A 26,932-nucleotide genomic window follows, 5' to 3' on the forward strand; every position below is an offset into this window, starting at 1 on the left:
TGCAAAAAGTAGTTCCTTTATTATCTTCACTGTCATAGATTAAAATTGTAGTTATACATTACTAGAGGCATCAATAGAGTCGTAACGGACCACATTTTAAATACGGTGTGGGAACATCAACTGCTGCAAATCATTTTGCAGCTTATTGTACCATCACATACAGTAGCATTTATAATGTCTGCAGTAGTTTCAACAAACACTTTAAGTGATTAATGCCTCAAATAATGTTTTCTTTTAAGCTGCAGTCTTTCAACACATCGAAGTACTTGAGTTGGTGCAGTAAGAGAGTCCAGTGTCAAATCAAATATTCCCTGTTGTGAAGTGCTGCTCCAGAGCTGTGGTACACTATGGAAAGACAATACTTAAGATGACACAGAAAAAGTTATGTCTAAGGTCCGGCTTCTTTTCACAAAATAGGACGGAACAAATCTGGTGACATTTTATCTTTTTTTAATATAAATATGACAATCATAATAATTCTCTTTGAATAGGCTATCTCTTATACCTGACTATTGTTGAACACAAAGAAAAGGAAAAAAAGAGGAACCAATGCACAAAAGATGGAAAGACAGAGCCAATTGAAAATAAAAAAATCTGTATCTAGAGGACCTTTTAGAGCACCCAGAGCCTGAGGCACAGCGACAGTGAGTCAGGCTTTTCTTCTGTGAAATAACTAATTCTCCTGGAGGCGACCGCTGACATGTCCCTGTCCAGTCTGAGCCACGAGTGTGTGAAGAAAACTGTGACTGCTGAGTCTGCATGGTTTAATTAAAGAGGAGGGACATGTGAAGTGAGTCAAAGAATACCATGACAGTATGACAGATGAATTAATAAAAAGTGTACACAAACAAAACATGTTTTTCTTAGAAAAATAAACACTAGAATGGCACAGGACAATAAGGGGACATACTAAATCAGTGTTGTCATTTTCTACCACAGAGCCATTGGGGGGGAAAGTTATAAAAATAAGTGTGTCTGTATTCAGAATTTTTAAGGAAATTAAACTGCTTTACCCATGTTACCCTGGGGGAGGAAAGGGCAGGTGGCCTTGCAAAGCAAAACAGAACTGAAACAAAAAAAAGTGAGGGGGGAAAAGAATTGGCACAACATCACTTAAACAACAAGGCGGGTGTTTCTCTGCCACAGACAGGCCGATGATGGGCAAGAGCGAGGCTTTCTCTGTCCACATCTAGAACAAAGTGGCAAAGTCTGGTCACCCGGTAGCAACAGACAGGGATGCTGGTTGTCGTGGTTCCCACAGATCACCCTTGCTGAGCCTGAAAGGCTGCAGGTGGTACACATGAAGTCGCCCACGCCAGATCTCACAGAAGCTCACCCTGTACTTAGTTCACTTTGTCCTGGAATATGTAGAGGTTGTTGGTCGTTGCCACCGCGATGATGTTGTCCTGGGGATGCCAGGCAGTGTGAAGGATCTTCTTGTTGAAGTCCAAACTATCAACGCTGATTTCATCCTTCTTGCGCTTCCCTCCTGCACAAACCTTGCGAGGCTTCAGGACCTGCATGGGCTTGCTGTTTTCACGGGACGCCTCCAGAGTCACATCCCGCCTCTGGCCACGGTCAAACATCCGGAAGAAGTTGTTGTATGAGCCCGTCATCACCACGCTGGGGGAGGGAGTATTAGAAGAGTGGTGAAGCTTTAATACGCATCAGCTTGAAATATGTTCAGTATGAACAGAAACTGTGCTTCCTTTAAGAAGCCCTTAAGAAGCATTATTACGTCTGACCTCTTAACTCACCTGTCGTTACCATTCCAGCAGCATTCAAACTTGTCGAAGATGCAGTCGTTCTCATAGAGCGAGCACAGCTTGCTCCTGAGATACTCATGAACCTGGAATGATTAAAGGTTTGAACAGCTTTTAGGACTCAGACCTCCGCTGTGACTTTGATCATAACTACAGATCTAGATTCACTGGTGAGATCAGACTTAAACATATCTAGAATTTACTGACATGCTCATCATGTTATCTAGCAGCTTGACACTATAATGCAACTTTCCAGTACAAGGAAACTGGAGCAAATCAAAACGTTTATGGTGCCCCTTAGTGGTCAATACTTGTAACTGCAAGACATAATTCAATAAAGGTGTGGTCAGTCTCTGGATTTCTATTCTCACCTGATAAGTCTCCACTGGCCTGTTCTCCATGTTAAGATCCCAAATCTTCACAGACAAGTAGTCTCTGGTCATCATGTAGCGCCCGTTGTGGCTAAACTTGACGTCTGAGATCGATGATATGATCTCAGAGAAAAACGAGCGATTACTAGGATCTTCTGGCTCCTCAAACACTGGTGAGGACAAAGGGAGGAGGTAGAAATGTGAGCAAGAGGAAGTATAGTGTCTGAACTAAATCAACAAGAGGAGAGGACAAAGGAAGCAAAGGCTGGAACATGGTCCTCTGTGTTTGGTGCAAAGAGGTTGTAAACTAATATTTGCACAGACCCATTTTAGGTGAGAAAAGGTGTAAACTGAAAGCTTACATTACACAATGAGACTTGAAACTTCTGAGGAGAAAAGGTGTGGTCTTCTTTCCTTATCCCGGGTGGCGGTTAAGTAATACTTAAAGTCTTTATTGACAGTGTGCTGGGAGCAGAGCTTTGCCTGTTTACGCTGCAGTCTAGAGGTATTTCTGCAATTATTATTATGTAGCACACAACTGACATCAGCTGCAACTTCGTTAGGCAAACCTTTTTAATGTGCATTTCTACTGAACCAATAACATAGAAGAAATGTATTGAGTTAATAAAGATGCACATGGACGGAGTACAGCTGAATAAAAAATGACAATAGGAAAGGGGATTGATTTAAGGGTCTTTGGAACTGACAGCCATGCCACACTTGAACATGTTGGTGTCAGGATTTTGATCGGAGTAATCCACGTAGATATCGAAGGTTGACAGAGAAAGGTCTGAAAAAGTGAATTTTTTAGTAAGCCTCTGCTCTCTTATCACAAATGTGTTGTAGATGTCAGAGGTCAGAAAAGAACACTTCTAGGAGGAGAGTGTAGTAAGTCACAAAGATCAAATCATCCCAGGTTCTTCTTTTTAAACCGCCTATTCAATCATCATCCTTTGAGGGAGGAGATTTACTTTATGGATGTTAAGTTACACACAAAAAAATCTGTGATGCTATCTAATACAAATTGACAAAAATCAGAAGAATGTTTCCAATATAATTTCTTGATAGTGTTTTATTTTACATATTATGTTTTGTTTAGGGATGTCAACAATTAATCAATTATTGATTAATTGATTGTTAAGAACTTACTCAAACACATTTTTGTTTGGATTTTATATCACGTGGAACAAACATCATGTAGTTTCATATTTCGTTCAACTATCAGGGAGGTGTTTTAAGTTTAAAGCATGTTTCGATGTGAATCAGCTGACTAAAGGTGTGACGCTCAGCTGGGGGCTGCGGCTGAGTGACAGGTCTCCACGAGCAATTTTTTTCTCTGCCCCGGACTGATTATGACCCGGTTGCGCTCCTGGCTGACACCTGACCGCGTTCACATGCTTATTTTTCTTAATAAGAACGAGTAGACAGAAAACTGGACACTGTCAGTCTGAAATATGTTTCTGTTCAGTTCCCTTGTTGAAGTCTGAGCCTTCACTTTTATGACTGTATGTCCGCGGAGATTATGAGCCTGCTCCACATGTTGATATTCAGTAGGGATGCACCTAACGTTACTGGTATCGGATATCGGCTAGATCGGCTCAAAAAGCTAGATCGGATATTGGTGACAAGGGGCTGATATATAGTGCCGATCCATATGGCAGATCTATTCATCTCAGTTCTATGCTTTTCTGTGTTTACAACAGCTATGTGCGTCTCCTACGTCATCAGCGCTGGCCGGTCTGTGCATTTGTGCCTGGTGGAGCATGATGGAGGATAACTACAGAGGCTCTGCAGTTTAGGTGCATGTCACGCTTCTTTTGCTAACAACTCCACTGGAAACTTGCAACATGTGCAGCGCTAATGTTTCGACGGATGGCAGTCCCTCTGAAAAATATAACTGGAGCCCAAAGTAAGAAGTTTACATCAGCTGTAGCAAAGAAGCAAGAACCCTTCTATTAATGGATTCAAAGTGTGAAAAAACAATCGTGCATACTTGATTGGTTGAATGAAGAAACTCTTGTTTACTCCAAATGCTTAGTGAAGGAATTGTAAGTGCATTTGGTAATCAGGGGACTAAGCTTGTAAGTAAAGCACCTGTTAAGGTAAAAAGACGGTGATTAAAAGTGACCACAGTTAGAACTCACATTTGGAGTGCTTATCACACAGCGCTGAGGCTCGCATGTCACAGAGACGGATGGTTCCTTTGCTGCTGCTGTACACAAACGTGTTACACTGATGAGGGTGGAACTCCGCTGCTGTGATCACCTCCGTTAGCTCTTCCATGTTGGCCGGTTTGATGTCAACGATGTCTGAAGAAGAAGGGGTTAAGGGGAATAAACCCTTGGATTGGCTTTTTAATAATAACAGTGTAAAGTAAAATATGAAGTCTACAAAATACTCTGAATATTGAGGATCATTTTGTTGATGCCTCAAAGTTTTGAATGTCAAACTCTTGGGTTGAGTAACGGGAGATTTAGTCATATTTTTGCTGAACACTGACAATGTTTCTTTTTATATTCTGATCACTTTGGGTCTTCATTAATAAGGCCGATATAAACACATGAGCGAGTGTGTATTCAAGGATACTGAAGCTGCGGTCGGTGATCTCGAGGTGCCACAAGTTGATGCGGAGGTCGTCTGCAGACAGATAGGTCTCATTGTCACTGTTGACTGAGATAGAGTTGATATGGTAGGTGTGAGCGTTGGCAAACACCCTCCGTGGACTGGCTTCCACCATGAGGTCCATGGGTATCAGAACTGGTACCTGAGAAAAGAACAAACACGATGTGAAACTCAAAAGAGAAAGGACGACTGAATCCCTCAAATCCATGTGACATCTCTTTTCAAAAAGCTGAATAGACTTGATAACCCCAGCTTTACCAGTGTGTAACACGGTTCTGTATTCAAGAAGCTGTTTCAATTAGAAAGCACTTACTATACGCTGCACTGGATAGATTTCAACCACTTCTTTTAGTCTTACAACTAATATAAATATTTATTCATAACAGCAGTCTATGCATAGAGAACAATATCATGTTAACTCAGTCTGTGCTGCAATTGCTGAATGTTGTAAGAATGCAGAATTGTTATATTCAGGGTGAAAAAAGACCCACTGAGGGTATACTTCACATTTACTGCCTTTTTTATGATATCAAACTCTAATAAATTGACTATTAGCTTCTCTTAACGACAGTTGAGCACCCACATACACTACCAGTCAAAAGTTTGGAAACACCGGCTATTTTGGAAATCGCCTGCTATACTAGCAGTACGTACTGATTTGGACAAAATTCAGTATGTAGTATGTGAACACTCCCAGGATGTCTACTGATTCTGGAAAATTTCTCAGTATGCATCGGACCAGTCTGCCTCGCGTACTGTTTCCCACAATGCACAGCGCTGGTTACGCTTTTTCTTTTGATGGGGGAACTCAGTTTGTAGGTGCTTTGAAAATTATTTAATTTCATATAAACCACTTCTTAAATTTTTAAATCATAAGTGAGGCTAAAGAAGCAGTTTCGCTATCAGCTTGGCCGTTGTTTACTTCCGCTTACCAAAACCAGAAATTCAGTGACGTCTGGCTCAGCATGCTGCAGATCAGATCCAACAGAAAAAGTCACACAACATACTAAACTAACCAAAGACATCAAAACTATGAAAGAACATATACTGAATTATTATTTTATTTTTTTTGGGGGGGGGGGGGGGGGGGGGGGCATTTTTGCCTTTATGGAAAGGACAGCTGAAGAGAGACAGGAAATGTGGGGAGCAGAGAGAGGGGGAGGACATGCAGTAAATAGTCAAGGCTGGAATCGAACCTGCGACCTCTGCGACGAGGACTATAGCTTCTGTATGTGGGGTTCTTAGGCCACCAGCGCCCCATATATGGAATTATTTAATGACCAAAAAAAAGTGTTAAACAAAGCAGAATGTTTTATATTTTAGATTCTGCAAAGTAGCCCCCTTTTTCCTTCATGACAGCTTTGCACACTCTTGGTATTCTCTCAGTCTGCTTCATGGAGTGGTCTCCTCGAATGGTTTCTAATTAACATGAGCCTTGTCAAGAGTTCATTTGTAGAATGACTTGCCTTCTTATTGTGTTTGAGACCATCAGTTGTGTTGTTCAGAGGTAGGGTTAGTACACAATGGATAGCCCTATTTGATTACTGTTGTAATCCAGATTATGGTAAAACCAGATTATTTCATAGTTTTGATGTCTTCAGTATTAATCTACAATGTGGAAAATAATTAAAATAAATAAAAAACCATTGAATGAGAAATGTGTGTCCAAACTTTTGACTGGTAGTGTACATTTCTTACACCCAGAAAAATATGTTTCCATTACTCTTGCTTTAATTACATCCTGGTCAAAAAGTTTTATAAAATGTTAACACAGTCGAAAATGTAGCTACTCATGTAAGATGGCTGTTAGTTTGATTAAACTTTTAGAGCATGAAAACTTGTATCATTGTTTAAAACATATCTAAGTCTGCAAATCATCAACGTTGTTTTATGAAAATTCAACCTGAGGAAATACAAATTGCCAGGATAGCTGAAAACACCATTTCCTTTTCAGCTCTATGTGCCTGGTCTTGTTGAATAGTCCAAAGTTTTGTCTGATTTAAGAACTGACCCGCAGTGATGTGATAGTGTTTGGGTCTTTGTAGCGTCCATCCTCCTCCTTGAGATTATAGCCCTCTGGTCTTTTGTCTCGTTCACTGATTTTCCACAACTTGATTGTCTTATCTGTGAAAAAAGAAATAATGAATATATAAGAACATATAAAAAATAAAGACCATGCACACTCTGAACATGATGCTCAATGTGGTTGCATTTCAATGACATGGAAAGATGGCACTACACAGTTAAGGGAATACTTTAAGATGTGAAATCAGTGATCATCAAACAGTTAGCTTATTTATGCTAGGCTGCGTTATAGTTTTTATTAGCACACAATAAACACATATTTAAAAGCCTTTGAGCTGCTGCTGGTCTACAACCAAGGAATTCATAAAGCTGACCAATCAATAGTTCAGATTCATGCAGGACTAGTCTCCTATTAACGAGACCATCTTAGCATTGAAAGAAAAGTAACTACAGCTAGTCGTTAACAAATATCTAGCTCATGAAAAGGACTTCCTCACCATTAGTTGACAACAGGAATTGGGCAGCATTTTTCTGAGGAAGCCAGCGAATTTTGTTGATCTTCTCCTCAATCTCCAAACTCTTCAAGTAGTCAAACTCGGGCTCATGGCTCTGGAAAGTGCTGTAAACATTGTATTCACTCTTGAACTGAGGCTGACTCTTATTCTGCCGGGGAAAACGTACCAGACAAAGACAGAAATAGACATCAGACGAGGAAGAGACAAAGATGATCATGTTTTATTTCACAAATGACGTGTCTATCTTTAAATCAGACTTAGCTTCTTCTGAACATATACTGAAATACATCAGGTTCAATGTAAGCCTCTCAGCGCTCTACTTTCTGTTTATAGAATAGTAGGTATTTAACTCCTTAGTAATTAGGGATGGGACAATGTATCATCCTGACTTGTGATGTAATTACAGAGTGTTGGTTCTAATATTGATGTTTTAATTGAAAAATGCGGCGCTCTGCATAGATTTCCCGGCTAATTTCATTCACTCGCTTCACTGCTTCACGACTCCTCTCAGTAGTAATAATGACATGGAAGAGAGTTACGTGAACAAATGTTAAGAGGCTGGGACAGCAGAAGAAGAAGACAGCAAGATGATATCAGACAGTGGTTTAAAGAGGTGTGTCACAACTAAAGAGCAGAGAGAAAGAGAAAGCTACTCCAGGTGTCTGGGCTGAGACGAGAGGACAGGTGAAGAATGCACTCAAGTCTGCAAAGGGAGATGAACTCAGGGGTGGACTTCACGGCCCACGGAGTCCAGTATAACAATATCTAACATTTTATTGATAACGGGAAAATAAATACATTACTACAGGCTACAGTTAGTCCAGAATGCTGCTGCTAGACTTTTAGCTGGCACCCGTAAGCAAGAGCACATTATCCCCATCCTCGCCTCTCTCCACTGGCTCCCTGTTCATTTCAGGATTTAAGATTTCATTGTCTTGTTTTTAAATCTTTAATGGAGTAGCTACAAAGAATATTTCTGACCTCCTGCAAAGCTACACTCTCACAAGGTCTTAGAGGTCTACAGGACAGCAGCTTCTTGTGGTCCCTAAGACCAGGCTGAAAACCAGGGGTGGCCGTGCCTTCTCGGCAGTGGCCCCCAAACTAAATGTGCGATATAAATAAAGTGGATTGGATTGGATATACGACTTACACCGGTGCTCATGTGACAGAAATTTTGCTGAAGGCTACTAAGGAATGAAAACTGACTGAAAAAGATCCAGCTGTAGTGACTGACGCTGTGGGGGTTATGATGTAGCAGTAAGTCCAGTCATACATCTTAACATAAAAACTAATTTTTCATGTTTTAAATTTAATGTATGAAAGTTTTCCTTTTTTAAAGAAATACATATTTTTTTTATCCTACTGTTCTGTAGTAAATTTAACTTACAGACTCAACACAAGTACACAGCTTCTGATAGTGAAACCAAACCAAAGTTGGTTGCAGTGAATATTTACATTGGTCCTGAATGTTGCTTTTTTTTTTTAGGGACACGTTATATTCTGCAAGTCATCAGATATGGTGATGTAGCATTACGGCCAAATTCCACCAGATCCGAGTCCGCTCCGTCTCCGATCCGTCACAGAACTGGATCTGATAGGTTTCTATTCTAGTCAATGTGTTAACTTCCACTGGATCTGCTCCATTGCATTTCGGCTGCGTCTCTGATCCGGATACTTTGGCCCTCCGGATCAGAGACGCAAGACTTCTATTTTAGCCGGATGCCAGAGCACGACGCATCAATCTCAACAGAGCAGATGGAGCGGGACAGGAAGTCAGGCACCAAAACAAAATGAAAACATCCAGTTCATTTTCAGGATAAAACACTCTGTGTTATCGTTAGATCGTATTTCACTGAACTACGACAACAAACTGTCATTTTGAACGTAGCCAGGGCTGGAGTCAACAGGTCAGAGGTTTTCAGAGGACCATAAAGACAACATGGATGAGGAGAGGAGGAGGAGAATCCTTAATTCAGTGATTGCCGCGGGAAAACCTTGGTCACATGACTCCAGCTGTCCAGTGAAAACACAACCGTGGGTTTTGACGGACCAGCAAGCACGGAACCGGACCGGGCACGGACCTGGTGGAAGTCCCGTGTTATGTGATTGTCTTGCAGTATATTGATTATTGCAGCATCACTGTGGGCCAGGTATCATATTGTTGTGAGTCACCCAGCAGTTCTCACCTGTATTAGTGATATAGTCATGCGCAGATGGTGACCTTTTCTGAGATGAGAATATGAGGGAATAAAACTCAAAGCAGATAAACTTGCAGCTGTACCTCTATTTCCTGCTGGAAAATGACTACGCGCCCTCCCTTGTCTCCGGTGGCGAGCAGCTCCCCAGTGTGGTTAAACTCAACTGTGGAAATGATGTCTGCTGCAAAAAAGACACAAATACAACAACACATTACAGACATTTACAAAGCTACATCTACAATAGAGTTATTTTCAATAAGCAAACAGAGATAAAAGACTTCTCTTCAATACTTGAGACTACAAGGGACCACTCAGTCCATCCCATCTAACCCTGGAAACATCAACCAGAATCAGAGAGATCTGAGAGAGACAGTGAGCGAGCGTGTAGGCCGGAGACGCAGGAAGATGTCAGCGCATGTAGAGCAGATGAAAAATGATCAGTAACCTAGTTTCTCCCTCCTCGCTTACTCAGACAGCATTGTAGTTTCACCCAGAAGCAGTATGATGCTTTCTAAGCTGAATATTTCCCACTCACACACACACTTACTTAACCCTTTGTTGGCCAGTGGGGCAGAAGGACAATGCTGCTAAAGGTTGTAGCAGGAGGTCTTTGTGTACATCGTGCTCCCTGAGGCCCAGTGTTGGGGGGTAATAACAATGGTGGTACATGCATGGCTTCCTTAGAGGACATACTTAGGACTACTCCTCTATAGGGCAGTGACATTTCTGTCAATACTCATTATTTATCAAGGACTTTTAAACCAATCCAACATATTAGCCTTTAAAAAATAAGAAATGACCATCACAGGTGTGAGCACAGAACTCCTTGGCCACACAGAGCGACTACCTGTATTACTAAAACAGAATGAGTTATTAAAGGCTAATGGATGCCTTGCTTTTTTTGAATATGACGCCTAAATCAGAAACAGTGAATGTAGGAATAAAGGCTGGGGATCATTTTTGTCATTCAGTAAAGGTTGGTTACTATTCCTTTAATTTCAGCTAAATGAGCATCATTAGTGTGTTCCTCATGGAGAGACTGAACGCACAACCCTGGAGTGAAAAGGATTTTGTGCCTTTTTAGGGACCCAATTAATGTGAATCAATAACTTTCTGGCTTTCTGCAACACATAACAAAATACAATAAAGACAAACTCGACATTTTTAGTATTCTCTCAAAGGCAGATGAAGCATGACTCAGTGTTTTCCATAGAATGACAGTGTAACTGTCACCCACACACACACCTACACCACTGGTTCCTCACACACCTGCCTGCTTGATCTCATTTTCAGACCTCGAATAAAACAGCATGTGGAGGAGGACTTTTTAATGACACGGGTGCCGAAAATAAACTACCACCATTCTAACATCACTGAGTGACATCTTACACGCTTTATATAAATGATGGTATACACAGGTCTACGTCACAGTGGACAACATGTAGCCTCACAAGCAGTGCATTAACAGGAGAGAGCACTTCTCTCTCTCTCTTCCTCGTGCTGTAGAGTTGCTCAAAAGAGTGTCTGGGGACTGTCCTCTAGTAAATCATTCTTGTAAGCAATAAATAATAGATGATATAGCAGCTTACAAAATACACCTTTATGGTTTCAGATGTGAACTAGGTGAAGTCTTTGTGTGGGAAACACTGAGAGGCATTGATTTATGACCGTGTAGTAGGATGTAATTGATGGCGCTGATGAACTACACTGCAATAAAGTGAAAGGCGTTTTCACTATTTACTCCCCATAATTTACACCAATGAGTGTACCAACATCTGGCCTCATGAGGTCTCTGTTGTCCTCCCTACAGTTCAGACACCTGCCCTGCAGCATGAGATCCCCACACCTGGACCCATGATGCAGGCAGAGCACAGGTGGCGCCTGTCGTCTGCAGCTCTTCATCTATCCAGCTCCCTGTGGTTGATGAAGTTTAGTCCCTGTTTTGCTGTTGGGTTTAGTATTGATCTGTACAAGGGCTTAGTGGTCAGTAACCAACCTCAGTGTCAAATACATCCTGCAGCAATAAGAGCATTTAAATGAGCGACCAGTAAGAACGATTTTAAAGTGAAGCATCAGCAGCAGAAATGTTTATATATAAGATAAATATCACTTCAGCTAATGAATCAGAAAACAGAGGCTAATATTCCACGAGAGCAGTAACAACCCTATACATTTAACAAAGTGAGCGCTCTAGGCGTATAACTTTCTCTATAGTCTGCTATAGGATTATCAGACATGCTGAGGTGGACAACTGACAGGCATAGTTAGCATTCAGACCCTTTATGTTACCTACTGAAGCAGGGAGCCCCTGAGTTTAAATGAGAAGCATCACACTGAGGCACAGCTAAATCATCTACCAGGTGGAAATAGAACAAATGAGGGAGATGATGATCTGCTATCTAATCACTCACTACACACTGGTGTGTATTACCCAAAGAGCTTTAACTCTTTTCAATGCTCCCACCCATGCTTATAAAAATACCTCCGATTTTGCAGAGTTCATACCTTCAGCTACGTCGTCATCAATGGCTCCTTTCACCTGAGAGAAGCACCACTGCATGTCACCTCCAGGTCCTGTAGAGATTCAAATACACAACACTGAACTTGACTTGCTCATACTTAAAGCAGATCTAGAGTTGCACTACAGGGAGATTTTGCTTTGGCACATGCAGGCCTGTTGCAAAAAATGGCCTGTGATATGTCACACATCCTCTTACAACATCTGCAAATTGAACTTTTAAAGAAGAAAATTATATTGCAAAGAACATTTGGCTGAACTTCAGATCTGTAAATAGATATACTGAGTTGTTCTATAAATTATATCTGCAGTTATGCAAAATTAAAAGTCAGGTTTAGGCCTTGGTTGTTGCATTAGTTGCACCCTTATTTGACACAATTAGAGGGGGGAAAAAAATCATGAAATCATGTTTAACTTCAGACCAAAGTAGCAGCAGGTGAATTGAGAAACTAAACATCCTCACTTTTAAACCTGAGCAGCTGTCAAACCTGCAGGAGATGCTCTACCGCCAGGCTCCAGTGTTAAAAATACATCAACAAGAAATAACATGCTGCCTCGGTTGATGATGAACTCTATCACTCGTCTCAACAGGTTTCAATCATCGTAACTCATTGCACAATGCACCTGGAAGAATTCCGCACATTTTTACACGTGACATTTCTGTTATTACCCAACAAAAAACTGGTCTGATTTGTGGATAAAATGTCCAACACCTTGTGGAACAGCTCTGCAGAATAATCAAGGACAGTTATGAGTCACCAAAGCTTCATCATACACAGGATTCTGAAGTGAATCATGATATAAAACAAAAAAAGCTGAACGGGCTTGGCCGGCACTGGCCAGACCCAAATCTAACATTCCCATGTTTCACAGAGGAAATGCATAAATAAATAAAGGTGTATTAATGATAGAATAATCTCTGTTCAATAAGAGGATGATGTCTGTCTGCAGACCAGTGTTCTCTCCCCGCCCAAACCGTCTGAACCCTTTACTGCTCAGCAGTGACTTATATCTGTTGTAGAAATTAAAGCAATCAGACTCGGTCGGCTGTAAGAGACTAAAGTCACAGACTATTTTAATATTTCTACATAAACTGAACAAATATCAGCCTCTGAATGAAAGGTGAAATGCTACGGTAGGCTACACAAATCATTCACTTTCTGGAGGAGAGATTCTGCTCTGTAGTCTGATCCTAACATTGGCTCTCTTTACTTTTCACACCTTTCAGTCAGATATAATAACATGCTGTTTGACAGCTTGTTTAGTCTGCAGAACCAGTCTGCAGAACCAGCCTGCATTATGAGCCTGCATGTGGGCAATGTCAAAGTTTGTGCTAACGTTAGCTAGCAGCCTTGACAAGCCAGTCATGGCATGTTAGAGAAATACAGAGAAGCTGAAACCTGTTTCACATTCTGCAGCTGACTTCATGTTGACCGGTAATACAATCATATAAATACACATGTTGTGAATCTGGAGCATTAGTTTAATAAGCGGATTGAGTATATATATTATATAGTGATTGTTGGATGGAGTCGCTAGCTGTGTTTGGCTAACAGATGCAGCGTTAGCCGGTTTAATAAACAGCTTTCGCTTGCTAGCCGCAGCTGGCTAGCTAGCTTTAGCCGGTGTTCTATCAAATACTGCTTCCCATAAAGATGTGTTACTTAGAGCCTTAGCGCATGCGTAGAGCCACAGTCCTGTGTGCTTCCCAGCGCCTGTATATTATATGATGCAGGATAATGGTACATAAAGATATGCTTCTTCTCCAATCTTTAAAATTGAATTTTAAATACGGTATAAAAACGTGCAGCCCAAACTCCAACAGGGCAAAGAGGTGAGCAGCTGAGCAGGTGTGTAATATGAGGATTATATACTGCAAACACTATTTCAAATAATAGGGTTTTAAATGTGGCTTCTCCACAAATGAATTTGAATTACATTTTACACAACGGAGTAAAACATGCTCTTGTGATTCTTGCAGTTGACTTCCCTCTGTTGGTGATCAATAACATTAATAAGGAGCCCTGGTGTCGGTGCGCGGTCCGGTAGCAGAACTCGATGAAACACCGGAAACAGGCCGGACCATATATGGGCCGGACGGCGATGACTGGAGTTAGCTTCTAGCTAACGGTAGCATTAGCTAAGTGTTGTTAGCTAGCAGCTAAACTGACTGAGTGAAATCCTCACAGAGCTCCACAGTGAACACACCTGTCTGTCTCTCTGTCTGTCTGTCCTGATGTTAAAGTGTTAAAGTGTGTAATGTTAAATTAAATTACCTGCCATGATGAGACAGACTGTGGAGCTTCAGTCACGATCCTGCTTCCCACTCCCACGAGCTGCTCCGTGGGATCTGAACTTTTCCTTCCGCTCTCTCTCTCTGTCTGTCTGTGGTGTAGCTCTCTCTCTCTCTCGCTCTCTCTCGCTCTCTCTCTCTCTCTCTCTCTCTCTCTCTCTCTCTGTCTGTGTGTAGCTCTCTCTCTCTCTCTCTCTCTCTCTCTCTCTCTCTCTCTCTCTCTCTCTCTCTCTCTCACTCTCTGTCTGTCAGTCTGTCTGTCTCTCTGTCTCTGTAACCTGAGGAGCTAAATCATCAGGAACACAGATTATTTTATGTCTCTCCTCCTTTTCTGTCCCTCTTGGTGTCTGTCTTCACTCCGTGTGTCCCACACTCCCCCTCCGTCTCTCTGCCGCATCCCAACAATACAGTCTATGCCCACAGTCACTTATTCCCCTCCCTCTCTGTCCACACAGGAACCAAACAGAACCACAGGCGTGTTTTAGTGATGTGGGCAAATATTAATAATGAGTATTAATGATGAATAATAATAATGAATAGTAATTAATCCATGGGCAGCCTATGTACAGGCATGCGTGTACACACAGATTAAGAGTACTTCTGGGGACGGAGGCAGCATCATGAAAGATAGACAGTTACACTTTCACTTGACACAAACTTCACTGAGCTTTTAATATTTATTGTGTAGAAAGCTCGTCAGAAAAATACATTTTATTATTATTATTATTATTATTATTATTATTATTATTATTATTACTATTATTACTATTATTATTATGTTTTACATTTGGATGCAGCAAAAGACAGTTGCTTCCTTGTAGAGTCAATTTCATTTTAGAATGAACACCATCCACACACGTGCAAATAAATGTTGATCTCCTGAATTGTGACCTTATTATCTTCGTCTAAATACTTTAACAAAGTATGAATTTGTCAAGCTCAAAGCTCAAGCAGACTTTAACCCGCAAAGGCAATTCTCAACTATTATACAAATAAACCACCTGTGTAAATACGCTAACTAATTATCCATACATATTACAGTTTGCTTTGCACTTCCATGTAGTCTTGCACTTCTGTATCCAGTGTAACATGATATGTAGATTATATGGATACTGTTTGTCTAACTCTTGCATGTATATTTACTAGTTGTTTATGTAATTGCATGCCCTTACACATGCACTATCTTAAAGTTTAAGTTCAAGAGCTTCTGACCAGTGAACTTACTTTCTAATAACTTCAGAGAATCTACCTGACTCATTTGAATAGAGATAATCATTAATTCTTCCCTCTATAGAAGTGTCAGTATTAAAGTATTTTAAAAAATGATTTAATCCAATATTTCTCTTTAATTGAACAGCGAACAAACAGAAAATCACATTCAGCAAAGTTAGTGTTGGCAGTCGGTTAGTGTATGTTTAATCTTTGACACACAAATAGAAGCTCAGCCATCATCATCATCATAATTAGTGTTGTAACATTATCCTTCACATCAGCACACTTATTAAAGTTACACACAATAAAAATACCAGATCAATGTTAACTTCTGTATTATGTTAAGGCCTCACAATATCTCTCAGTCTACTTGAGAGAGTGTTCCTGATATGGAGACAATAGAGCTTAAGTTCAATGGAACTGTACGTTCAGTTACAGAATGCAAAGTGCACATATAATCTGTTAAACATGAAATATGGACTGTTACCATGATGCTGTATAAAATGCTTCTCTGTTTCACTTTCAGCATTAACTTCAGACTTCTTTCAAAAGTTAAAATTTGACTCAAAGTTTTGCAACTTGTCAACACAAACTCTCTGTGTTGCAAGACTAAATTCAAGACAATCCCACCAATTAAATGCATTTTGGAGTCTGTGGGTTTGTGTAACATTGCAAGAGGAGAATCATGGGTAGACTTGAAGCTGCATATTTTAAGCTGCAGTATTGCTGTAAGTACTGATGCTATATAAAGCATGCACTTTGTCCCTAACACTTCTTTCCTCTGATGAAAATCACAACCCAGAATATGTCGCTGCCATGTCTTATAATACCTGTCAGAATTTCAGAGTTTTACCTCCTTGCATGATTTTCAGTTAGTCATGTACACTGTGATGAAACCACAAGCGTGCTGGTGGACTCTGGAGGGGATTGAAGAGCTTGTAATACGTCGAACAGAGCCACACACACAGGAGCCTACAGATGTGTAAGTAATAGTTTCACCCACCCACATGGCATTTCACATGCTTTACTTCTGTCAAAGGAAGTACACCAACTGAAGAACAGAGGAATACGACTGCAGCTTGCTGAGAGGTGCAGGAATGGGAGGAATAACATCAAATGGAAAGCCGATGGGGAGAGACACTAAAATGGAGCTAGCTCAGCTTTCAAAAGTACCAACTGCACTATCTTATTAGACTCAGTGAAGCTGTCAATTCAACTCCTAGATGCTGCTTTCAAAACCACTTCACCTGTCAATGATTCAAACACTGTAATTGATGCTTCTAAGACAAGTAATCCTCAATCTTTTTCAAGCAAGCAACTGCCCCTCATCATCACACAGGCTAGAGCATAGAGGTGGTTCAGAAAAAAAAGGGAAGCAGAGCAGGGAAAGGACAGCTTAGTGTCCCAATGTAATTTAAAAGCTTTACAGTTCCCATGTCACATTTAGTGATGAGCAATGATGCTGTGAGCTTCAAGGAAAAAGCTGGTAGGCCCATACAAATTACAGTTTTGACAATGCCATGATGCCGATGTAAGCAAATACAAAGCTTATCATGTTTAAGATATGACAAGACCAGACTGAGGTAATCCTGAAGTTACTCATTTTTACTAAAGTTACTTTCAGTAGCTTCTTTTGTGTATTTGTACTTTTTTTGAGTAGTTTTCTAATTAGTACTTTTACTTGAACTTAAATATTTGTTAGTGTGAAGTATTGTAGTTTACTATATTTTACACTGCTTCAGTTACTGTGTAAAAAAAAAAGGGGAAAAAAGGTGCAAGCTTTCCATCAATAGCGTGACTACCATCTGACCAGCTGACGTCTACCACTGAGCAATCAGGTGAACTAAAGAGGAGCAGAAGAACACACATGCTCGGGCTGAAATCACAACAAATACTTCCCCAAGTTCGTCCTTCCCAGGTCAATAAATCATCCGTGAAACATTGCTTTTCAAAACCATCGTCTCACCAAACACAGTGAGGTAAGCTGCAAGCAAAAACATGGACACTTCACCGTGAACTCTTTGAACAGCAGGCTGGGACTGGATGGAACCGTCTACAAAGTGTCACACAAAAACAAAGATGCAACGAAAATATGAAATATTTTCAACATGACAGGTGTTGGGTGAACAAAGTCGCTTCTCATATTAATGCTCTCCTGTGGTTTATATTTCAACAATTAGTGTATAAAGATATGCTTTGACATCATTTGGGGGTCATATCTTACTTTTCAAACCCAAACGTTAACTAAGGCATAAAGACAGGCTTTACCAGCAACAGGCATATATTCATCTTTTGAGAACTACACAATGTCTTTTTATTGAAGTATCCCAGAGTAGATGGGATACTTCAATAAAAAGACATTGCCTCCTCTCTAGTCTTACTTCTAATGCTGTTGAACATGAATAACAAAGCTTTAGTCTTTCAAAATAAACTATTGTCTCATAAAAACTGATCGGCTTCTAGGCTTGTTATCATTTTGGAAAATAAAAAAATATTGCATGTCTACCATTAAAGTCTTTAGGGAGATGTGTTATTTGTGATTTGGAAAGCCAACCTCTGAACTTCAACTCATGTTTTGGTCTCAAGTTTTCAGCTCGGTCTGTTGGGGGTTGCTGGACTTCCTGTCGGCCTGACAGAAGCTTTAGATGCTGTCTAATACAACAAAATAAAACATGTCTCTCTTGTTTATTTTTCTTTGTCAGTGATCAGAGCTCGGACATGTGTGTAAAATTACAGTTTGTATTCTTAATAAATGATTAAAAAAGACAGTTATTTTAACTTGCAGTGTCTGTTTAAAGCACCATGTGATCCATTAATCTTTGGAAACATTTTGTCCCCCAGGAGCTTTAAAATATGTTCCTGCTGCCCTTTTCAACATGTTGTAAACATTATAACAGTCAGTAAAAATCTGTGAGAATTACCATTTCTTTCTTTACAGTTGCTCATAAACACAGCATACATGTTGTAATATGTAAATAAGTAATACATAACACAGACAGTATTAAAGAAAGAGTAAAAATAATACATTCTGTAACCACTGTTCATATTTCACTTTACATACTGTTGATCAAAAGAGCTTTTCAGCCCAGCAGCCAGTTTACACACTACCTTGTTATTGCCATTGATGCTCAGTTAACAGTCCCATATTCACCTGCTAAGTATGCTATGCTAGCATTGAGGACCATTTCAAACTCTCCTCTTAATCTGATATGTGGTTTGTCCACTAGAGGGCCTCCAAGTTTTGCAATTTTTGGCTACCAATCAAATAACTTCTCTCCTTGTCACATGGTAAATGATTGCATGAAAGTCCTTTGCAAAACATAAAATGATTCAACAACAGTCACTTTTACAAGTTAAGGCATCTGCAGGACCTTAAATGTACTTAAAATATTTGAACTCTCATGAATCACTGTCTGTCTATACTACAGCTCACAATAATATAAAGCTGAAATAATGCTTATAGTAGACATCCTTCATTCATTATGAAGCATATACATGATTATCAAATGTTCAACATGAGACATTTGTGGTAGTTTGTCATTATTTTGAGGCCTGCCTCAAAAGGATCAACAGGGTCTGTTGAAAAAGGATCATATAGGTTGTCTGCTGCTGATGGATGCGATTGTAAGTATTCAACTTCAGACAACAGTTTTATAAAACATAATTATCCTGTTGTACGTGCCCTGTGTCCCCTCTTTGTAGATGTGTTTAGTCTTAGTACTCATAAATTCATATATTTTAACTTATCTACTCAGTTTTATTGATATTCTTAGGCTTATTTTATTTTCAACTCTTATCCTTACCCTTTTTAAATTAATTTATTTTAACTATTTATATCCCTAATATCAATTTGATGCTTTATTTCAATTACTTATATTTTATTGTTGTTGGTTTAAATTAGTCTCTATTTAAAATCCATTTTTGTTTTCAATATGTCTTGCCATTTATTTTATTTCTGCTTCTTTCTTGTTTTCAATCGCTGTAAAGCATTTTGAATTGCATTTGATTTGTATGAACGGTGCTTTATAAATAAAGCTTGATTGCTTGACAGAGAGTATTAACCCAAATGTTTGGATTTATTACAATGTAATTGAGCATCTGAAATGTTTCTTTTTGCATTTGCATGGTTTGAGGCTCTTGCTGTTTTAATCTCTATAATCCTGCACAAGTTCTTTAAAAGATTGCAGTAAGCTGAACTGAAAGGTTTGAAGGCTTTTTGATTTTAATTATATAAGCAAGATTAATGTATTTCATTTGCAAATGAAAAACAAAACTAAGAAGCCGGTGTATATATTATCTTCATATCATTGTAAAACATCTGCATAAACATACAGTTGTCATGTCTTACATATATAAGTTTTTGATTTTCAGCTTTCAGGAAATTTATCTTACAATAGATCTGTATTTTATTTTTGTGAACTTGCACGCCCGACATTTCATACTCATGCTTATGTGACGTCCAAACAAGTATATTAATATAATGAAGTAATCAAAGTTTTAATTGTAACAACAGTTCTGTGTCGTCTCGTTTTGAATAAAAAAAAAGGTTAAAGCTCACTGGGGTTCACTTTGAAACATATCAAGAAAAGGCTACTTTGTTTATGAGAACACTAAAAAGCTGTGAACATCAGATCTATTAAAGAGCAATTGGCGTGGATACCTTAATCAAAGAAGGTTTCTGTGTCATCTTCAGCCCTCTAGAGCAGTGCTGATCATTGGTGAGCTCACAGCATGCACCATGCAAAATCTGCACTAACAGTTTATTGCTGTAATGCATCTAGTGGTAGAGCAGGACCAGGCAGGGGCAGTATTGTACAAGACGTACAGTCTGATGAAGGTGGAGGCCGGAAGTAGTCCTGGCAAAGCAGTAACAACCCTGCTTGAAAAAACACCGATTTATTCAGTTGTTTAGGAAAGTGCAATATAGCTCTAAATTTGAAGCTGTTATTTTATTTAACCTACACCTTTGATAAATAGTATTTTTTTTATTAAAGGGGAACTGAATTTGAATATAACAAGCACCAGAAAAAGAAGATGCTGACCTTTATGACACACCTTAAGTAATCAGCAAAAGCAAATCTTCACAAAGATTCTCTCTTCATTCTAGCCCAATAAAGAAAAGATGAGATAAATTATAACCAAGATATTTGTGCGTGTGTCATGTGTCATGCCTCTGCAGACAGGCGTTGCAGCGGGCGGTGCAGCAGGCGGTGCAGCAGCCGGACCAGGGGTGTGTCATAACGGGGAGTGTCCCAGTCTGTGGTCCCGGTCCATAAACAGAGACTCGACGCCTCTCTCTGCCCCGCTGCAGCAAGACGCGCTCACTCCGGCTCTCTCAGGTCCAGACCAGTCCGTCCCTTCGTCTGTATACCCGATCACAACCGTTCAGGTAAGTGAAAAACTTCCTCTCCTTCCCTGTGAACCAGCATGAAGCACAGATTACAGCACGGTCATTTGATGCTTAAATTAAAGCTGCAGTGGAATGAACCGTTACTTTCCACGCAGGAACAAAGGCTTCACAGAGGGGAGTGCGTGGGTCGTTTCTCCATGTAAAAGTGTTTTACTTAAACCTTAGTGCTCTTCTGAGTGACTCAGTCAAGGAAATGTAAACAGTGCGTTTATAGTCAAAAGTGCCCCACAGCTTCTGCCATATAAGGACAAGCAGCTGAAACCTGGATGAAGACTTTAAACGCTGCTGGGTTCCCCTGTAACTGGGCTCATGGTCCTCCAGGCTGCCTTTAGGAGCCAACAAATCCAGAGATTTACATTAAATTCTCTGTAACAGTAAAAAGTCAGTCTGAAGTAATCGAGCATCTCACCTAAGAACTGTGAATTTCCTCAGCAGCTGTTTTCTCTATTTAAAGACATCTATGGTTGCCACAGCAACCTATAACTAAATAGTGGGGGCACTAAGGAAGTTGGTCACAACATCCTGAGTGTGGCTGTTACTCACAGCAGCTGTGTTGTGTGTCAGACACAGTTTATGTGTGAGTCTATGTGTGTGTGTTTGAGAAAGAGATAAAGATGTTTGCCAGCCAATCAGAAGACGCTTCGTCAGGTCCACAGTTGTCAGACAGACAGATCAGATTAAAGGATGTCAGTCGATGCCCCTGACTGTGCTAACCCCCCTCTACAGAATTAAGCCTAAAACAACTGTGTGTGTGCTTTCTGCTCATGTGTGTATAAGAGAAGAGCCTTAAACACCATGTTTAGAACAAGAAGAAGAACAGAAATAGTGCTTTACTGTTTGAGAGTAATCTCTGATGCTCCTGAGTGTTTTCCAAGAGGGCCTTTTACCTGCTCGTTTTAATTTGTGTCAGCTGTGAGGGCATAAAAAACTCCAAACCTGGGAGTCTGTTCTCACACTGTAAAGTAAAAGTAGGTCTTGAACCTTTAAACTGTAAACATGTTTTTGACTCCGCAGAAGCTGCCTCTTGTGGCTTTGCTGTCATGCAACGACTGTACCAATGTCCTCTTGCAAACACAATAACAACAGTGGAAGTGATGGTACATTGGCGATGAGTATGAGAGCAATAGTTTGGTGTATGGATTATAAAGATTGTATTTTATTCACTGTTTTGTTGAGGCTTTAGGATTATGTTATTTGACATTGTGATAATGATTCAAAGAGTGATCCATAAACAAACATGAATAACTGCATATTAACTATAACTATAACTATTGTTTTACACAATACATGTTTTTGCAATGTGTCTCACTTAATACAGTGTTGATGCAAAAAAAAGTTTCCACCATTAAATTAACCGCGATTAATCTGAGGGGAAATGATAACTAGCTTGAACCTCTTCTGGCAACATCCCCAGACTTCCTCGCAGTTCTTATAATGATGTACGCATACTGAGTGAGGAAGTGTTTCATATTGAGATAGAAGTTTTATTTTAGTTTGCTGTGATAAATTCAGACCTTTGTGGTGTGTCATAAAAATGTAATAATAATTTACTGTGCAGCCTGTCATTGTGAAGCAGATCCTTGCTTGAGTGAAATATAGCCTCAAACTTTTGTCAAGAGCCACCAAGATGTCTTTCGGTCACAGTCGGTTGCAGCGACAGTGTTAGTTTTTGAAATCAATGAAGTACTTTGAGCTGCTTAAACTGAACCGCAACGTACCTACCATCGTGGCAGATCAGAAAACACTTTATGAGTCATTTTTGGTTGAGAGCCGCGTGGTTGGGTGGGGCATTAAAAAACAGAAAACCTCAGACAAACTCCTTTTTAAGCTTTAATATGTTCTGCATGAGTGACTGTGAATATTTTTTACACAACACACACTCAAAGAAATCACGATAGCAACCTGGACCGTTAGCTTCTGTTGGAAATATTTACATATGCTGTGTTTCAGGGGAAAGTTGAGGGTTTTTAATATTTTGGATATAATCAGTGTTATTGCAGGCGAGGGCGGCAAAGACCCACTCCTTTAAAACACACACTGGCCCTTTAGCTACTCTGCGTTAAGACTTTTTCTGCAGGAACTGAGGTTTATCAGATGTATATTGCACTCTCATAAGTTTGTACTGCGTTGTCTTTCTCAATCAAAAGGTGCTAGTTATATTAAACATTGCTTGATGATGAATTCAGTAGAACTTGTTGCAAAGTCCCCTCCATTCAGCTTTGTTGTCTCAGGTAGATTGTACCTGTAACAACCCCTCATATCCTGTAATAAGCATCTATATATCACTGTGGTGATTTCCAAAGTCATAAACAGCCATTTGATTGCTTTTTGTCTACACTGTGTAAACAAACGAGAAGGAAGCAGAGCGCTTATTAAAAAGTGTGGGGTCTGTGCAGAGTGTTATCTGTCCTGAGTGAGCTGAGGGCAGCTGCACGGCCCTCAGGAGGCAAAGAGCTGCATGCATGGATAAGATGAGTCATCAAGAATCCCCCTTCCTGGAGGAGGAATCACTTGTCTGGGAGGACTCAGCACAGGATTTCAGATAACAAGATTTCACAGATTAAACTATTAAGGGCTTGTTTTTGAAGTGGGACACCAGCAGACACATCACAAGGCCGAATCATTATATGAATCCACTTTTTGTCTGCACAGTGGATCAAGTTTTCACATATCCCCAAAGCAAAGGCACTCACAAAAGAGAGGCTTGCAAAACATGGGGGAGGGGATCAGATAGCTGAGGCTGGAATGACAGAGTCCCTCCATGTTTGTTTGGGGCAAAGAGGGTACAAAGAGTCTGCAGTTAGCACTGTAACACAATGAGTACCTCTGCTGTGCAGAGGTGTGGGGAGGCCTGCAGACACCATCTGCTTTTCCCAGCATGCCCATGAAGAAGCATAGACTAATAATCATGTGACCTGTTCTATTTAAAATTATAGCTGTGTATGTGTGTGTGCTTGAGAGTATTGAGTCAAACACACTTCCTCTCCATGAGTCACTTAATCCAAGTTTGAGCTTCCAGAAACAGTTAATATTTATTTTCGTCAGCTGTTGCCCTTCATTCAAGAAAACTTTGCACAAAAATCTTCCTATTTGTACCGAACTGAACCTCAAATTCTCTCCTCTCTCCCTCTCTCCACAGTTGATAATACATTTTATAATGCTGGCTTTGATTTTTCAAAGTATGAGCTGATTCAGATGCCGTGTTTCCCCTCTCATGTGTTTCCTTTATGAAGTTACAGACAGTACAAGAAGCTAACAGTGGGATAAAACAGCTTTGATGTGCGTATACAGACAGTATTCCTCTCCATCAGAGGGGAGGATCACAGTCAAAGAAAGTCCTATTTATTTAGTGCCACAGAAACAAAGCTCCTCAGAATAAGAAGTAGCACAGAAGTGATATTTTCAGTGGGAGAAATGCTTGAGAGGAAGGTATTCAGCAGCTGTTGGATGAGAAGATTTCTTGAACAAGTCAACTTTTCAGGATTTGTTTTTTTTCCAATGGCGGCTCTATTTCCAGGCAAACAGGGATACATGTGCAGTCAGCTTTTGAACATTTTACATGGGGATTGAACCGGTTACATTTTACATTCTGTTGCAAAACTTACACAAGAAGCAATGATGTCAAACTTGCCTTCAGTTTTCTCTTCACTTGAAGGCAAGTGAAGAGAAAACTGAAGTAACAGCTTTTCCCTTTGCTCTCAACACTGTTACAAAGTTTGTCTGCACAGTTTTGGCTGTTAATATATCTTTTGTTGCCTCAGACTCAAATTAAACTTTCTGTGCTGTGAATCAGTCTCTGGGTTAATGAGGACTCTAATGCTCTGCTCGGATGCAAGCTGCTGCCATATTACTGGGTGCGTCAGTTTAAGTTAATGAATGGCTGTATATCAACTCATGCTGGAGTTACTGATTTATCATCAGCTGCTTTGGAACATAAAGTTATTGTTCTCGCTCACTGCAGTAGGTAGAGATGGTTTGCTGATATTTGTACAATTCAAAGCATCTGTGTCAAAGTTAAACAGGAGAGGATTTTTCAAATGTGATGATTAGGTGTCATAAATTGTTACTTGTTTAACTTTAGGATTTTGATCGAGTAAATGGAGATAAAGTTATATGCACGCTGTGTTAGGTACTCGACCAGAGCAATGTGTAACCAGCACAGGCATTTGGACACTAACCTGCAAAGAGGACGGAAGGCTGGTGGTGCTAGCTCTGCTAACTTTTGCCACACTCAACAACAACAATCTGACATCGTTAACTGGCAGATTTTGTCAGTCAAGTCTGAGTCCATTGTTCTCTGCCGGAAAACGAAGGATTGCTCTCTCTCGGTGGGGAGCGGGTCTTTGCCCCAAGTGGGGTAGTTAAAATATCTTGGGGTCTTGTTCGCGAGTGGGGTAAAATGGAGCGGCAGATCGACAGACGGATTGGTGCAGTATCAGCTGTGATGCGGACGTTGTACAGGACCGTCGTGGTGAAGAGGTAGCTGACCTGGAAGGCAAAGCTTTGAATTTACCAGTCGGTCTACGTTCCAACCCTCACCTATGGTCATGAGATGTGGGTCATGAACAAAAGAATAAGGTCGCGGATACAAGTGGCTGAAATTAGTCACCTCTGAAGGGTGTCTGGACTCAGCCTTAGAGAGAGGGTCAGGAGCTCAGACATCTGGAGGGAGCTCGGAGTAGAGCCGCTGCTCCTTCGCGCCGAAAGGAGTCAGCTGAGGTGGTTCGGGCATCTGATAAGGATGCCTCCCGGACACCTCCCTTTAGAGGTGTTCCGGCACGTCCATCTGGGAGAAGGCCCCGGGGAAGACCCAGAACTCGGAAGAGGGATTGTACTGTATTTCTCGCCTGGGCTGGGATCGCCTCGGGATTCCCCAGGAGGAGCTGGAAAGTGTTGCTGGGGAGAGGGATGTCTGAGTCAATTTTCTTGGACTGCTACCTGACCTGACCCCGGATAAGCGGAAGAAAATGGATGGATGGATGGACTTTGTGATCCGGTGTTAAGCCATGGGAACCCTATAATGTTGTCTTTTGCTGATTTAGAATTGTATACTTTACTTTTAGACAGATTCCGGCCATCTTGAAAACCCATTCCACTTTGTCAGACGAACAGGAACCAACAAAAACCTTTGCAGAGTGCACTTTAATTAACTTTGCTCTTTAAGAAAACAGAAGGCTTGACGTTAATCCAAACAGTGATGCTCTAATCTGATATGCTGAGTGCCAATTTAGAAGCAAGATAATCCACATGAAATAAGTCACTGTTAAAATGAAACTCTCTGCAGCATGTGATTCCATCTTTCTCTAACACATAACTGTAATGGCTAAGTAATCAAAGTTTCCATTTTCATGACTCAAAATGTGAGAGCTTAGTGTTCCTTTGTAAATAAGCCTTTAAACCAATTTCTGTCATGATCATCATTTTCATGACAGACAAATTAAGAGGTCAACATTTCTATTTTATGCCCCATGTTTCAAAGCTTTAGTTCCGTCTGCTTGTGTGGCCTCAGACGCTGCAGATTTGCTGTCTGACTTTACGGCATTCAAGCTTCTCTAGACTGGAAACTCCACCAGGCAACTTTAGAGCCACTGTAGGAAAATTAAAGCTTTCCTCGCCCCCCTTCATGTTTTAAGGGGGAGTTGTGCCCCAGCCATTTTCTCCACTTTTTAGCCAAACATGGAAACAATGAAGATCAGACAGTGCATGACCTGAAATGAACTCAGGGTATCCAGCTGTTTGGCTAGAGTTTTGACTGTGCTCATGCCATACAATGAATTTCTTGTCAAGTCTGAAGGAGCTTCAGTCATATAGGGTCACTATAGCTGTAACCCTAACCCACAGAGATACCCAAATGTATACTTTCCGTTATGCACAGTGTTGAGGAACTACGCCTATAATTTAAAGTCAAAAGACTCTAGTCTCCTGCACTGACAAACGTCCCTTTCAAAGATCTGGAAGTTGACAGAAAACTTCCATCGCCAAATTTAGCCCCTTACTTTTCCATG

General features: G+C 40.4%; 2 protein-coding genes across 3 annotated transcripts in view; one reads left to right on the forward strand and one right to left on the reverse strand.

Moving 5' to 3' along the window:
• On the reverse strand, positions 1-21,420 carry LOC117830666 (serine/threonine-protein phosphatase 2A 55 kDa regulatory subunit B alpha isoform). 2 transcript variants are annotated; one of them, XM_034708877.1, is made up of 11 exons: positions 21,337-21,420; positions 20,689-20,932; positions 12,000-12,068; positions 9,578-9,675; positions 7,279-7,444; positions 6,768-6,880; positions 4,721-4,898; positions 4,279-4,443; positions 2,135-2,304; positions 1,758-1,849; positions 1-1,623 (listed from the first exon to the last, which is right to left on the reverse strand). In XM_034708877.1, the coding sequence occupies exons 3-11, from the start codon at positions 12,052-12,054 to the stop codon at positions 1,344-1,346; spliced, it is 1,317 nt and encodes a 438-aa protein (XP_034564768.1). In that variant the 5' UTR covers positions 12,055-12,068; positions 20,689-20,932; positions 21,337-21,420; the 3' UTR covers positions 1-1,343. The 2 variants fall into 2 exon arrangements, with proteins under 2 accessions (XP_034564768.1, XP_034564767.1); XM_034708876.1 differs by lacking the exons at positions 20,689-20,932; positions 21,337-21,420 and adding an exon at positions 14,289-14,706.
• gsna (gelsolin a) overlaps positions 20,702-26,932 on the forward strand; it is a 24,320-nt gene continuing 18,089 nt past the window's right edge. The window contains exon 1 of the mRNA XM_034708874.1: positions 20,702-20,906. The gene's annotated coding sequence lies outside the window, so the exon portion shown is untranslated. The remainder of the gene's footprint in view (positions 20,907-26,932) is intronic.

Source organism: Notolabrus celidotus, chromosome 19 (genome assembly GCF_009762535.1).
Source record: "Notolabrus celidotus isolate fNotCel1 chromosome 19, fNotCel1.pri, whole genome shotgun sequence".
NCBI classification, from domain to species: domain Eukaryota; kingdom Metazoa; phylum Chordata; class Actinopteri; order Labriformes; family Labridae; genus Notolabrus; species Notolabrus celidotus.

Bases quoted from the DNA above. Each gene is read 5' to 3' on its own strand.
- LOC117830666 (XM_034708876.1), bottom strand. The intron at 9,676-11,999 runs GTATGAACTCTG...TCTTTTTTGCAG, and splicing joins TGATGACGACGTAGCTGAAG to CAGACATCATTTCCACAGTT. The intron at 1,850-2,134 runs GTGAGAATAGAA...TAATCATTCCAG, and splicing joins GGCCAGTGGAGACTTATCAG to GTTCATGAGTATCTCAGGAG.